We start from the raw sequence: 15,776 nt of genomic DNA on the forward strand, positions 1-15,776 counted from the left end.
GCGGAATCCCCGGCAGTTCCATTGGGTAATTTGGATGGGGGTGGCCGAATTGGTACGGAGAGAACGCTTAATTTGAGGGCTGTCCGCCATGGTCATTGAAGGGAAAGACCGATTGAAGCGAAGCTGCTCCGGAGCCAGCACTCGCGGGGAGGGGAGCATCCTCCAGTCCGGAGAGCGAGCAGCTGTCATTGTCTTCTACTTCAATTTCAATGGTGCGTCGCGACGTTTTCGGACAGCGGCCAGACACGTCTTTTATAAGACCGCCGGTTCGTCGGACGCCACGCGAGGATTGAGCGATGTGCTGTGCGACGATTGTCGGTATGCTTTCAGTTATTTTGGCGATGGCGGAGGTGATTGCCGCGGAAATTTGACTTTCTAGGGTGTTGAAACGGGCATCTATGCGGGCCTCTAGACGGGCCTCAAGTGCAGCTTCCACGCTCAGTGCTGCATTCGGTGCCGCGGGCTCACTCTCCATAGCCTCAGTTGCGGGGGTAGAGGGGGGAGTGGTAGGCTGTTTTGACTGCGATTCCAGGAGCGTAATTTTTTTGAACAGCATCTCAATTTGGCCCTCGAGAGCTGCAATCTTGGCTTGCTCGGCACTGCGTGCCGCAGGGGGGGAGGAAGTAGGGGAAGAGGAGGCAGCCCTGCCCGTACCGCTCACCTGCGTTCCGTGTTTCACGGCGTTGGCCCAGGCCCTGGCCTCGCCTCGTGGTGGCGACATCGACAGTTTTCCCGTGTCGCCGTGTGGTGGCGGCTGCGTCGGCGGTCGCTTGCCGGCTCCTCCGGTAGTGCTTCTCGGTGCCGGCTTCTCGGTGTTGCTGTCGTCCCGGCTCGGTGACTCACCGGGGAGGCCAAGATGGCGGCTCTTGTTCTTGGCCGCCATTTTCCTCTTTGTCCCGCCCTTCGGGGCGGCCATCTTGTGTGTGCGGAATTTTGCCGCACACTCACGTGAGTTTGTGGCGTGTCCGCCGCCACAAACAGAGCACCGTGGAACACACTCGTGAGGGGCCCGCACCCCCTCCACAAGCGGGGCTTGTAGCCCGCAGAGTCCGCACGTGTTCTGCTGCGTGTTGGGACAAGCATCCGCTCGGTGGCCGACAGCCCCACACAGGCCGCAGGCCGGGATTGTCCGGTAGTAGGTTTGCACTGGGATGAGCATGTTCTCATAGTGCACAAAACGCGGTTTCTCCCTCCCGGCGAAGGTTACCCGAGCTTTGTTAGAGGAGCCGAATTTCCTCACCTCGACAATGGTGCCTGCTCTCCACTGCACCTGCTCTCGAAGCGATTCAGTGGTGTCAGAGTTGCTGACGGCGATGACGCCGTGGCAGATATCGCCTCCGTCTTGCCTAAGGTATCCGTGGAGCGGAATCAGCCCACGGTCGGTGTTGATTGAGAAGTCCCCGAGGAGCCGATCTGCCGCTGCCGGGTTCGGGGTGTGGATCAATATCAGGTTTTGTTCACGGGACGGCAGAACCGTAACAGACCTTGCCACCTCAGGCCCGAGGTAGGCCGTAATGGCGGCACCGTAGCGGTTCTCCGAGAAGGCTTGATGCAGCGACACATGTTCGCGTGGCTTGAGCACGACCACGAAGTCATCAGGGCCCGGTTTTGGAAATGGCCGAGGCTTCCATTTGGTAAGGGCCTTGCGTTTGCTTCCCGCAGTGCGCGAAGCGGGAGGCTGCGTCTTGCCGGCCGGTGTGCCGGAGGCTGAAGCGGCGATGGACGCCGCCGTCTTGGCTTGAACGAGCGAGCGACGCGCGACCGCTTCATTGAGAGATTGGTGCCGAAATGTCGGAATAGGAGCGGAGTTTTGATCTTCTGATGTTGAAACCGTCGTCCAGGTCATGGCGTCGGAATCGTAACCCCTCAGGAATGACGCGGCAGCCGCCATTTTACCTCGGGAGGCCGGTTCCACGCCGCCGGGAGTCGGCGTCGCCGTGTGGCCTAACGGCGTCGCCCACGTAGGCGGGGGTAATTCGGTCGTAAAATCTTCAAAAGTGGTCCCACCTGGTGAACATTAGTATCCACGTGGTCCAGACGGTTTTCTGCGTCGATTGACGTCGGTCTTGCTGGGGTGCAGAGGATTGAGCCGTGACTCCAGCCGAAAATCGACGGAGCCGACACACCACACGTCTTACGCCGTCGCGCGCAAGCAGCGTCCCACACGCAGAGGCCGTAGAATAAAGAACCAACTTCGGAGGCCTCCATCCGAGCAGCTGCCGGCCGATGCGGCTGCGAGGCAGCTGTGCGTTGCAGGTCCTACACGGTGCGCGAAAGCTTCTAACGGTGCCAGAAATTTCGGCGCTCCCGCGTATGGGCCGTTTCACTTGAGGGGCTTTTCACCGCACCCCAAGTGCGATTTCGGCCCCGTGCGACTGACATCGCCACTGCAATTGTCGCGGCTGCGATCGGCCGGCTGGTCGCAGCGAGATTTTCGGGAACGCCCGCATAAATGTATAATGATGAAAAGGGGACAGGATCCGTCAAAATACCGCCTACAACTAGTAATTCTTTATTATTACCATTTTATTTACACGATGCTGCAGAACTCATGTGGTTTGGGCAGGATATCGCGCTTTTTTTCCCTCTTTTTTCTTATGGAGGTTGTTGAGAAATGTGTCGCAAAACAAATCCATAAAACTGCAACTAATTGAGTTCAAGCCGTGGATTGCGCGAGCGGTACGTGGCATCAGCACCGACACGCCGACAACGAAGATGAAAACTCGTCGGATTTAGTTTCTGCAGTTTCCATACGTTCGCCGACACGCTGCGTTGCTAATCAAGCGACTCTTTTTTTTCCACGCTATGGCCTCCGGTGCTGACATTGTTGCGTGCCTTTCTGCTTTATTCAGCCGTGCTGCGAGTACAGTGTCCCTCAGGAGAGGGCTTTGGATGTCGTCCCAATTTTCTTGTTTCTTGCGTACATGCTATTCGCGAGACACGAAAATGGCACAGTTGTGCCGCGGTATGCCTTTGCGGCCACGCGCGGGGAGCAAGGGAAAGAATGTGCGACTACTGTCGCACACCTTATCGAGGGAATGTGTACATGACCGCATAGTATCCGACGTTTCAACACTGCTGTTGCGCACTCCAAAACAAATGTGAACTTCAAAGCATTTTAATTTACAAAACGCACGTATTATTTGCTCCTATTGAAGGCATGTGAATACTATCATAGCACGCAGCTATTCTTCATCACAATTGAAAAAAAAAATGCAGATTTATGCCACAAGGCTTGGCACTAGCCACCTTGTCGGCATCACGCTCGTGTGAAACGAGCCCTCTATAATGACCGCACTGCGGCGACTGCACCAGTCTAATTCGCTCCCGTCGCAGCATGCGAAACAGGCATATGTCGTGTCCGCGTTAGTCGAACCCGCCAATAGTGACAACACTGCTCGAGTAGTTGAAACGCAACGCTATGCCTTGCTATCACAATCGGTGCATGGGGCGCGTTTTGGCAAAATTTTCTCTTCGTCTTCTTTTTTCACTTAAATGCTACCCATTGAGTTACGCTGGTGCACTATCGTGTGAACTTGGACAAATAGCCGAAAGGGCAAATATCTCAGGATTTCCTGCAATTCGAACCGTCAAATGGGTGTTAATGGCGAGTCTCACGCGCGCGTTGATCCGCACCGTCTGTGACTCCTTCGTCCAGGCTCCGTCCGGCAGGTGACGAGGCACATCCTGACGACACCGTTAATTAGTCGAATAATGGTGCACTTGCCTACGCTTAATGGCGGTGTCGCGGTATCGTGTATCATCGTAAAAAAGAAAATCTGGAGTTTTACATGCCAAAACCACGTGGCCGGGTTTCGATCCTGCGGCGTCTTGCTCAGCAGCCCAACACCATAGCCAATGAGCAACCACAGCGGGGTGTGAATCCTCGTTATGAAACGTCCGTATTTATTTGGCGATATCTGAGGAGGCCGGAGGAATAACTACCGTAAGTCGTACAAAAGAGAATAACTATTAAATGCGACAACGCGTCAATTGAGCAGCCGAAAAACTTGGAAATCGTCGTCTACAAAACGTTCCCAGTAGCGAAAACCACTTAGCTTGCACAAGTGGGGAGGGCCATATTCTGCACTTGGACTTCCTCAGTCAGGCTCTCAAATACTTGCCAATCGTTTCAACACTGTCGCCACCTACGTTTAGGAAAGTTGGTCGCCACTGCGATTTCGCATTATTTTTGTTTGCTCTATCACTGTAGATACCTGCGTAGTAATTTGCCTAGTTTCTTCGTAATCATACAGGTCAAAGTCACATCTTGCAGTGCAGCGTGACCTGCGAGTATAATTCGCAAATCGCTCTGCCTATATTGCAAGGGGTACTGAATCATGCCTCCGGCTTGCCGAAGGAGTCCGCGGACGCTGCCATGAATATATCAGCCACATTTTGCACTCGTGCACGGCGCGTGCTGCTCGCAAGCTGAGCGTCAACTTCTGAAGGGAAGCTTCTATTGGCTCACAAGCGGCGCTGTCGTGGTCACGCAAAAACAAAATTGCTTCCAGAACAGAGCAGCTGCGGTAATGGGAGGTTTGATGAGTCGACAGCTGCGCCGGCGCCGGAGCGTGAGTCATTAGCAAGGATTCCAGCTGCACAGGCGCGTGCTCACGCCACGCACTCAACCAATCAGAGCCGTTTCGCTTCCGCCGGGGAGGGAAAGGGCAGGAAAGGGTATCGCGCGCGCCGCCGCCGGCTTCGTTTCCGTTCAGCTCAGTCTCTGAAAACGAATGGAACGGCCATGCGTTCTGCGTCCCCCCGAGAAACGAACAGCCTGCGACGAGCGCCGATGAGAACTCGCCCGTGAAAGGGCTCGCCGTCGGCGCGCCGATCTAGCCGTTACAGGCTATCTGACAATAACGAGAATAAGACCCCGAACTTAGGGAGAGGGTGCTGTTAGCTGTGGGTTACTTCACCGTGACAAAGGTCAGGTGCACGCAGCACAAGCTTCGTTCACCCTATTTTTCCGGTAGGGGAAGTGTTGGTCATTTTTCTTCACACTCTTGTTTTCAACAGAAGCCTGCTCCTCTATTATCTTTTTTTCGGGCTGCTATAGTTCGTCATATAGTAGATTCCCGTATACGCGGCTGCTATGGGCCAATAGCTGACATCAATCAAGAAGGGTGTTTGGATCATTCCACTTCTCCCTACTCTTACCGTGTATATTTATTGGCGCAGTTTAATAAGCAGGCTTAAGTCAGCAAAAATCTATGTTTCGAATTTCGATAGGAATTACGTATTTCCGGAAGTACGGCTATCGCGTACTATCGCCGACTATCGTCTGCTAACGCGCGGCTGCACCCACCCGCATAACCACTAAACTTTGGCCACACCGTTTGTCATTATCGTAGCCGTCGGGTCTCTTTATTTTCTATTACTTTTGAGCACTCAACTAGCTTCGAACCACGCGAAACACTTGTTAGACCAGACGTACGCTCGCCAGCGCGCATTCACCCCGCCGCTCCTGACACCCTGGTAGACATGGCTTCGTGGAGAGCTATTGACAGCGTTTTGCCAATGCGCAAGTTGAATGTAGCTACTATCTGTCAGCCAAGTTGGTACAAGACAAAGCCGGTCCGCACCATGTAGCAGGGTTTCCAGGTCTTCGGTAGAAAATGTAGCCGAAATATTCCGAAAAGTAGCCCGAAAGGTCGCCAACTGGGCGGAAAACGTAAATTGTTAGCCAAAACAGCAGTCATCCATGGTGCGACGAATCAACAATTGACAACTGATGACGCGGAAATGCAGAAGAAAAAGGCGAAAAACACTTGTTGTTTAGAACGACAGAAAGCCGAGATAGTTTGTAAGGATTCATTATGCAAGTAAAGGTGAGGCGTGCAGACAAGACACAAGAGAAGACAAATGGACAACACGAACGCCGGCGTTCGTGTTGTCCACTTGTGTCTTGTCTGCACGCCCCACCTTTACTTGTAGTTTCCTGCTTCACTGATGGCAAACGAAAATAGCAGAACAAAACAAATGTTATCGCATGATATTTTATCATAATTTACCATAATGGCCAGCTGATGTTCTTTGATCATTTCTATCGCATACTTGCGTGCTTTCTCAAAGCCGAAGTGGTGTCGCCAGTTTCAGTACAATGGACACGACGCACGCCGTCCTTTCACCACTATGACTTCACTTCAAACGTTCCCATGCGAACTGTATGATGCCACACACGTTCTACTCTCTCTGTTGCGCAGTCGCATACTCACATAGACACTGACACCTGTAATGTCATGGCTACCACGAGGCGCTTTCGGTTGTTGCAGTCTCTTCTGGTGCTAAGAAGCATGGTCTTCGAGATTCCCTACAGAGGAAACATCGCTGGGGGTGACAATAGGACGCCACCTATTGCTTCCGTCCTACGAAGGACGCAGAAGCATTGTCTTTAAGATTGGTTATTTCGTGTTACTCAGAGAGAACTGCTTGTGCCTGTTTAATTATGCGTCCACGACTGTCCCGGAATGCCCGAAGCGTTGACTTCAGCCAATGATCGTTCCATACGAAGCATCTCGGTTAGTCCTGGAAAGCTCAGGACGACAACTCGAAGTAGCCCATTGGACACATGGTGGCTATGATGTTTTCAGCTCCCGAATTTGCATCCGGAGCTTGCAAGACACAAGCGCATGGCCTTGAAGATCGACCGTTTGGGACTGTTACTTCGAAGGGACCGTTGGGGGGAGTGTGGTTTGGGCACTACCTATGCCAATTACCACTGCCAAAAGTAGCCAGAAGGTAGCCAAGTCGCAAACCCTGAATTTCGGTCGCCAGGAGCCTCTAAGAGTAGTCAATGTGGCGAGAAGACCACGTAGCACGACCAGACTGGATCACGCGAGCGCGCACTCCAGCCCTGTCGTGCACAAAGCAAACGCTGAGTATACATTATGCAAAAAGGTGAGGCGTGCAGACAGGACACGAGAGAAGTGGACAACACGAACGCTGAGTATACGCCCAACGGTTGCATGTACAGCTGCATTCTGCAACGCAGCGTAGATACCGTGGCCGCCTCAGGGTGCCGTGACGAGCTCGCTCGCTGAGCGGCTCGCCGAGGACAACCGCGTTTGGCGCCAAACTCGGAAGCGTGTATATGTGTGAACCTGCAAAAATTGATGGCGACTGAGCGCAGAGAAATACGAGGACACAATAAGGCACAGTGGAGGCGCTGCTAACCACATTGATCCACAATCAACCACAATTCCTTCGCCGAGCCGAACAAAACTACCATCAGTGAATAACGTCGCAGATCACGTCAATCATTTCGCAAAAAAATAATATTAAACAGAGCACCCAGAAGATCAGAACTGGGAAATGTGAAACCGCCATGGCATGCGCAAAAAATACAATTCTTTGTCAGTCAAGGTTACGCGGAAGTTTTATGATACATGCGTCACCGAAATAGTGAACCTGATCTGCTTCAATTATTAGGTGACTTACTTCACATTTGTTTCTGTCTACAATAACTCTTTTGTGCTAAACGGGTCCGCACCCACATATCTGTCAATGTAGCCGAAGAAAACCGTCAGGTGGCGTTTTACTATACCTGCTGCCACGCATCCGCTCATTGACGCAACGTCCCGCCTTCCAGACCTAATATCGGTTGAAGGACGACGGGATACGATAGATCAGACAAGTTTTGCACTCAGCCAATTTATTTCTGTGTTTCTTCTTGTTTTTTGGCACCCAGCCTTCCATTATTTGCTGGTTCTGTTCTTTTTACATAAAGTGCTCAATTTACTGGGTGCTGAAAAAACAATTTGAACATTGCTTCGTGCAGCAAGATTCTTTAAATTGTGAGACACCTGATGGATGTAGGAAATCACTGCTACATTTTTCTTGCTACCGCTACATTGATGCATGCATGACGAGTTGACTCAACGCATGATTGCACCGCCTGGGCATGCGGTATATTTTACTGCTGCCGCTTTGCAGCTACAGCCACAAACTTTCCGACAATAATTGCTAGAGGGAACTCTGGCGCTGCGATCGTTCAGCCACCACGTGAACGATGGGAATTTGTCTGATCTTCGTGCTTGAGGCTTCAGACGTTCATGTGGCTTCGTTTACTACAATTTACATGGGCCTAAATTTCAAAGCATTGTATACTTCTTTAATGCAGAGGGCAATAAGACTCCGCAAGCACGCAGAATCGCAGCTAATTGCACAGGTTCCGCTCGTCCATGCGACCGTGGCGTAATGGTTTCAATATTGCGTTTCCGGGCTGGAGGTTTTGTTTTTCGAATCCTGTAGCCGTACAATTTTAGTAATGTTTATTCATTTATTTATTTATAACGCCGCAGTGCTCTCTCAAAAATAATTCCTTTGCAAAGTCACGAAGCCAGTTAAAGCCAGAAAAACGAATATTAGACAAATGCATGCTGATCCTTCCAATTCTGGTTGAACTGCCCTGCTTGCAGCTTCTGTAGACACTAGCGCCACAGTTTCCTTCAGTAATTGTGTTGAGACCCTGTGGGTCGAGCAGCTGAATGCGTTCACATCGGCTCAAAGCTACCGGAAAGCAAACAAATATCGTCGAACCTGGCTTCACCATGGAGTCAGCACGCTGAGAGGCGACACAGTGCTAGTTTGTTTTCTTCGTGACTCCTACGTTGCTGCGTAGAGGCGCTTGGCACTGCTGCGCGCCAAGGACGGTGCAGCAGGCAGTGGAAAGGCCTAAGCCCTTGCGCTCTGCCCAGTCAATCAGTCCAATCCAATCAACCAATAAAATCATTCTATCCAATATCTTCTAATAATGTCTTCCAAATTACACAACTGAATTCCTTTGATCCAGTTGGACAGCGCACGCCAGCTGTTGAGTGTGCTCCAGCAGGTGGCGCTGGCGTTGGCTGTTGCCGAGGAGGCGCTCCAGTTCGAACACCGCAATCTGCACGCGGGTCACGTGCTGGTCAAGAAGACGCACGACGACACCTGCCGCTTCCGTGTCGGAGGCCGTGACATCGTGGTCAACACGCGAGGCCTCAGAGCCCACGTGACTGGATACGGACTGGCTCGCATGACAGACGCAGGTGCGTGCATTGGCGCGTGCAACGCGTGAAGGGATAAAACGGACACTCGAATTGCTTCTTCGTCTAGCTTCAGTCAGGTTGCCGGACAGTCCTCATGATGCCTAATCACGTCTCAATGAGAAAGCTGTACTGAATTATGTTTAACTGCAAGGGAAGCATCGTGGCGAGTGACCTGTAGCGCTGCTTTTGCGCTATACCATTCTTTAGGTTTACGAGAAAGCGATGCTACGAAATGTGCATTCCGGCTTTCTGCACGCTCAACATCGGAACTGAGCCCTTAACTATCGCAATCTACCAGCCCCTTGGGGAACCACTCTCGAGGCCATAAAAGCTTGCGAGATGAAGTGCGGCCGAACGATGCAGCCGCTCCGCCTGACTTGTCACACCATCCCCGGTCGCGGTGACATTGTCACTAGTGCAGACATGTCACACCATCACCGGTCGCGGTGACACGGTCGCTATTGCAAAGGCAGCTGTTCCTAGCGACAGTGTCATCGCGACCGGGGACGGTGTGACATGTCAGGCGGCGCGGCTGCATCGTTCGGCCGCCCTTCAGCATCTCGCAAGCTTTGCTGATGTTTCACGCCACCGACCGTTACGCTCTATGTAAACAGCGCCTGCAACTTGCCTGGAGCGCTGTTTAGGTGAGGTGCGTAGTTTTACGGTGGAAGATTCAGTGGAGAAAAGGCGAGATTGGTTAGTAGGTTAGTTGGTGGAACATACTAAAGTCTGTACACGAAAAAAACATTATTTCGTTGCCTGCTCGTTAAGGGCCAGGCTGGAGCAAAGTACACAAGCGCAAAGTACAAACAATTGACTGTTTGTTTTCCAGAAACTTGAGATTAATGGAACGTGCTAGCAAAAGGTTGAAGAAAAAGAGAACGACGTTGGACTGCCCTGCGAGCCCCTACGGGCATTGCTTTAGCTGAGCCATCCATCTCATATCTTGTAAATAAACGCGACCCACCGTCGTCGTGTGGAGGTGCTGGGGCACGCAAACTACCAACAGATTTCGGAGGAACGCCATCACTAACGACGGAAGCGGAACAGTAGTAGCTCCGCCGCCGCCGCCGATTTGTCGGTCTTGCACCACTATACACCGAGAGATGACCTCGGACGATCGAAAACACCCAGCCTAGTACCAATGCCGGAGGCCCCGCGGACCTTCACATAAAAACATGGTGACATGCGGGCGATGTGGCCACAGGGTCATCGTATGGCCAGACTGCTTCCAGTGCCTACCGACGCCATTGATTGTCACCGATTGAGCCAATCTCTTCCGTGCTGAGAGCTGAGGAAGGTGCAATGGCACATATGCAATGAGGAGCAACCTTAATAGCATAAGCTTCGATTAATTCCCATTTTCATTAGCTGCTGTACTTATGCACTGCTTCCGTCCTGTAAAAAAAATCATCGACGATAATGCAAGATTTGAGCACAGCTGTATACGTGTTTTCATTCCGCGATGGCGCGGACAACCTGTCTCGTGCGGCATGTTCCAAATGGAGCTAAGTGTGGCGCTATACTGCCTTGCTAGTCGGGAGATTGCGAGAGGCAACGCGTGGGTTACGCGCAGGCGCGATTTACAGCAGCCACCGCATACAAACAGACCTGCGCTCATGCAGCGCTTTGTTTCCATGCTGACGACGCAAGCTACTATGGCGCCATCTCTGAGCCATTGCCGCCGCAAAGCCCCTCATGGTGGCACTATGGTTTTCTTCTCACACTTTCGCCATACCCTCTTCCTCTGCTTTCCTCTTCGCGCTCTCTTCGCTCTCACCGTTTTTTCATCCCCGGCTGCACTCAGTGTTCGCTCTCATCTTTCCCTGAGCTCGTTTGCTCGGTTAATAGGTATACGATGCCGACGCTCGCTGCAGAAATGGGCGCCTAAGCGCTGCGCTCTAAAATTGGTTGGCACTTAAAATTAGGTTGAATTATGGAGTTTTACGTGCCAAAACCACTTTCTGATTATGAGGTACGCCGTAGTAGAGGACTCCGGAAATTTCGACCACCTGGGGTTCTTTAACGTGCACCTAAATCTAAGTACCATGGGTGCTTTCGCATTTCGCCCCCATCGAAATGCAGCCGCCGGGACCGGGATTCGATCCCGCCACCTCGTGCCCAGCAGCCCAACACAATAGCTACTGAGCAGCCACGGCGGGTTATATTCCATTTAAAAGAATGTGGTTACTAATGCTTTCAAGAAAGGGCACAGATTGCAGCTTGCGGCGAGACGTCCCAGCGCTTACAGAAGGCCGCAGTTGTATCGGTGACCGCGTAGCCATTTAACGAAGAGTAGGTGTACGTGCGTAAACGACGGGCTTCACGTAAACTATAAGGAACTAAGGTTTCGTGTTACGAAACTGCTGAAATAGTCCAACAGTTCGTCCCCTCTCTCTCACTGTGTTGCCCCTTATCCCGCGGGTTTACGCGTCGGTTGGACTTAGTGGCTCGCAAGTGCGGCCAAACGTACGAGTCTAATTGACTGTTTTCTCTGCGTCACGTCTCAAGCTGCACGGTTTCATATTGAACATGGCTGTATTATAGTCGTGGCATCTCCATGGGGAAAATTTAGCAACACCGCTTTCATGTTCTTGGGTCGTCTTACGCGTCTAGGCTCAGCGAATAGAAAGAAAAATCTAAAATCTTTAAGGTGAAAAAAGATTCACATTTGATGCCCTTCAACGAATCTCCTTGCACCTTGTAGATTATTACAGAATGCACTGGGCCAGTCGATGTTACTGCGCTTAGAGATGTCGTCGATTTATGCACCCTCGCCGTAACACCTCTTGGTTATAGCTGATAGTTGGTAAGCGACGGCCCTGGAGAGGCGGTGGTGCCGGAAAGCAGGATCAATTCTTTTGCCACTGCGAAGTTACATTTTGAACAAGCCGTGTGGCGTTCCCTTAGTGGATGGTGCTGCTTTCAACTGGATGTAAGTTTTCTTTTTCACGTTTTGCTGCCATGTTTGCAGGGAACGGGCCCCTCTATACAAAGCCTTCTAATATATACGAGGCTTCGAAAGACCACGGTCTTCTCTTCGTCTACAGAAGCATGGTAACCATTACAAGGTATCGCAAGGCTTTCTAGTGTGCGACTTAACGAATTATAGCAACACATATGACTCGACATCACGGAAAGCTACATGCAACCGCGCCTAGAATGAACAGAGCAAAATTCGAGAAAAAAAATGCGGCCGACCTGGGGCCGTGTTGGCGCACTCTTCTCAAGCCGCGTTAAAGTTGGACCGGTGGTTATGAGTTGTCAATGAAACGCCGTGTTTATTTGTACAACACTGTGTGGTGGGGGCTAACGCCCCCACTCTTAAGTTCTTTTGGCATTTGGTTCCAAGAAAGGTGTCAAAGTGCCGATTGCAACCAAACAATAAAACACACCCTATTTTGCTTTGAAACCCTAGCCTTCCATAAGTGCCACGGTGTGGGCGTCGCAACATCACGGAAACAGGACAGAAATTGCGGGAGCATGGGCACTGACTTCCAGCTAAGGTTTATTGGGCGCAAAACAGAGAAACGAGGTGAATGCAACATCCCAGAAATTACTGGGGGATTCGAAGTACGCAGAAGGTGAGGGAAGATACCTCATCCTCGGTAGGTCACCCTGGTACATGTAGGGCGTTCTTCACACTTGCATGGAACACGCGATTATCTTGCAGCACCGGATGTCACCATCTGTTATGACATTTGGCAAACAAAAGTTTTCATGCTGCATCCTGTACTAAACGGTGACGCGCTGCGTGCAGTGGGTTAGCAAACACTTTGGCAAAGTGGCAGAACAAAGGAACTGCGGTTTTTCATGGTGGTCTTTGTGGTCGCCTTTGTGTTTATTTATTTAATTTATCACATTTTACATTACTTACATGGTCGACTTAGTCTATCTGCCTTGTCCTCCCTCCTCCTACCCCCTACGCTGACCTCGGTTCAGGTGTCAGCAGATGTACCTAGAAAGTTGCCGGCTGGTCAGCAGCAATTTCTTTCATTTTCTTCACTGTGCCTAAGACAAATAAGAAATTACTACTTATCTGTCAGCAGTTATATTGTCTAAACGGCTGGCGCCAGTGGCACGAAGAATTTTGCCTTTCCATAAACGTGGTTTGCGCGAGAGGCCACACACAGTATACGTTGAACAGAGACGTCAAGAAGCGCAGTGCTGCGGGTTCCTCCCTTCGACACGCACTCGTTCACTGGCTCAGCGTGTGTACCAGCACATGTTCCCGACTTGAAGCGTTCGCCTAAGTGTCTGTATTCCTCCTATGTCAGCCTTAACCAAATGCGAAGGTGCTCAGCACCGTAGCCACCGAGCCCTGCTGCTGCACAAAGCTTTTGAAGCTACATAGGCAGGTAGAATTGGCCGCGCAAGCACGCGTCGAACCGCGTCACTGAGCGAAACGATCGGCGCCCTCGACAGAGACGAGTGGGGCGGCTTCCACCCGCTGACCAACGTGCTGTACGTGCTGCACCTGGCCGAGCAGTTGCACCGGCGCTACCGGCGCCGGTTCGGCGGCGGCGACGACGACCCGCAGCCCGCCTGGACCGAAGTGGGCCGCTGGCGGGATCGCCTGCCGCACTACGCCTCGCTCTGCCTGTTCGTGGAGGACCATTTCAAGACGACGCCTTGCGAGCTATTCTCGAACGCGTAGTGATGAATGCGCCACGGACGAACAACCACAGCAGTGAATCGAAAAATAATCTTGCTCTTGGATGTCGGTTGCAAGTGAAACAACTGCAAGCAGCAGCAACAGAGAAAGCTAAAGCACAGTCAATCTTAACACCTGCAATAGTGCGTAGCGAGCGGACACCGCTTTGCCTTTGAACGCGCTTACCGAGCGACTAGTTAAGACAAGGCGTCGTTCAAAATGCTTTGCAGTGGTGATCGTTGATACATACAGATACTGCGTCTTTCACCGGGGTTTCTGACCAAGAAAGCCAGGGTAATTATAATAGAGCTTATGTCATTATCTTGGTGTAAAAATGCCAGCATATGCAAAGCGTAATTAATCATAGAATACTTGAAATGTCTCTAAAATGGTTTTTCACGTGGATATAAGCATTTAGAACAGGATGAAAAAAAAATGCGCATGCAGGACAAATTGAACACGAAACAGATAGTCAGTAGAGTTCTTTGTAAATAGCTTAGCGTGCAGGTAGGTTAAAAATTTATAACACCAAATATTTCGTTCGTTTCTTCTATTTATTGCTATTGTACAAGTTAGCTTCAGGTCTGCGCGCTTACGTGTAATACAAGGTGTTGCGACTGATTTTCTTCAGCAATAACTATAACGAACAAAGAGTTGTGCGGGACATTACAGCGTTTTCGACTTCTTCGACTCGTTAATAAATCGATAATTCCAACTACACCTTCTCTTCTGCTTTTGCGTTTTTTTCTTCGTTCCGTTTGGTGTTGTGTCAGCAGATTTCTACTACATATTGGCGCCTTCCCAACAACTCAGCCATTAGGCCTTTGTCAGAAATAGAGGTTGCTCGCGCTGTTAATATATCCCCACACTGGACGGCATAGCGAGAAAAACAACACATGAAAGAATGGCGCTCGAATAAAGTAGTTGGACGAACATGCCCCGGCGTAACATTTTTCTAGACAACTGAGAAAAAATGGCTCGTGGTGCACTGCACGTCTCAGACGCGCATTTCTCAGACTGCCTTAAATCTCCCAGGTCGTAATTGCGGCTCACGTTTCCTGTAAAAATCTTCATTTCAGGAGCCCTTATTGCGGCTCATCGTTACATTCTTAACACAATATGAGAAGAGGGATGTTGGTTGGGGCATATTTAGAACCAAGCGCAGTAGCAGCGTGTGGGGCAGGACAGGCGGAACGAAGCGGACCAAGCGCTGCCTGTCGATTTCACTGCGCACAATGGTGGTACGTGAAGGCGCCGGCAAAAGAGAAGCGCGTGAAATTCTGGGCGTACAGCAGCTCTGCGGAGGTGGAGAGAATTGAAGCGGGTATCAAACATCCACCCGTTCCTATAGCAATTGCTACAAAGGAAACCCCTACGGGTTCCTCGAATGAAAAGTTGAAGAATAATTCATCCTGGTCCGGGACTCGAACACGGGGTTACCGCCATTCCGGGGCAGCCGCTCTACCATCTGAGCTAATCAGGCGGCTAGCAGATGGCAGGGCGAAGTCGAATTTGTCGGCAACACGGAGCAAACGCAAGTGTTTGACGTAGTAGTTCTACGGAAACCCGCATGGTGGAGAGAATGAAAGAGAATATCAGACATATCCACCCGTTCGCAGCAATTGCTACAAAGGAAACCCATACGGGTTCCGCGAAAGAAATATGTTTGATATTCCCTTTATTAATTCTCTCCACCTTGCGGGTTTCCAGGGTACTACTACGTCAAACACTTGCCTTTGCTCTGAGGCTTTTCTTTCGAGGAACCCGTATGGGTTTCCTTTGTAGCAATTGGTATGAACGGGTGAATGTCTGATATTCCCTTTATAAAATGCTGGGCAACACACTTGCGGATCCCACGCACTGTGAGAATCGATGTTATGCGAATCACTCTGCAGGATTTCTAGCATCGTTTGGGGCTCCATACGTGTCGTGTCATTCATACCGTGGATGCCATATTCTGATGTAGTATATCCAGTTAAAGGAATGACCGCAACGGCATTATGACGATGAGCACATGCATAGTGACACAAGCTAGTAGACTGCTGCGGTCACTTGGAAGAGTGGCGTAAGGAGGATGTAATTTCGAATGA

The 15,776-nt window shown here is 50.9% G+C and overlaps 1 protein-coding gene across 1 annotated transcript; it reads left to right on the forward strand.

The window, feature by feature from the left end:
- The first annotated feature begins 4,532 nt into the window (after nt 1-4,532).
- LOC142558585 (serine/threonine-protein kinase haspin-like) lies at nt 4,533-13,689 on the forward strand. The gene is made up of 4 exons (XM_075670716.1): nt 4,533-4,574; nt 8,798-9,032; nt 12,451-12,616; nt 13,458-13,689. Exons 1-4 carry the CDS (start codon nt 4,533-4,535, stop codon nt 13,687-13,689), a joined length of 675 nt encoding a protein of 224 aa, XP_075526831.1.
- The last annotated feature ends 2,087 nt before the right edge of the window (nt 13,690-15,776 follow it).

Source organism: Dermacentor variabilis, chromosome 9 (assembly GCF_050947875.1).
Source record: "Dermacentor variabilis isolate Ectoservices chromosome 9, ASM5094787v1, whole genome shotgun sequence".
NCBI lineage: Eukaryota > Metazoa > Arthropoda > Arachnida > Ixodida > Ixodidae > Dermacentor > Dermacentor variabilis.

Bases quoted from the DNA above. Each gene is read 5' to 3' on its own strand.
- LOC142558585 (XM_075670716.1), top strand. From the start codon at position 4,533: ATGGGAGGTTTGATGAGTCGACAGCTGCGCCGGCGCCGGAGC. The intron at 4,575-8,797 runs GTGAGTCATTAG...CCTTTGATCCAG, and splicing joins AGCTGCGCCGGCGCCGGAGC to TTGGACAGCGCACGCCAGCT. The intron at 9,033-12,450 runs GTGCGTGCATTG...TTGAAACCCTAG, and splicing joins GGCTCGCATGACAGACGCAG to CCTTCCATAAGTGCCACGGT.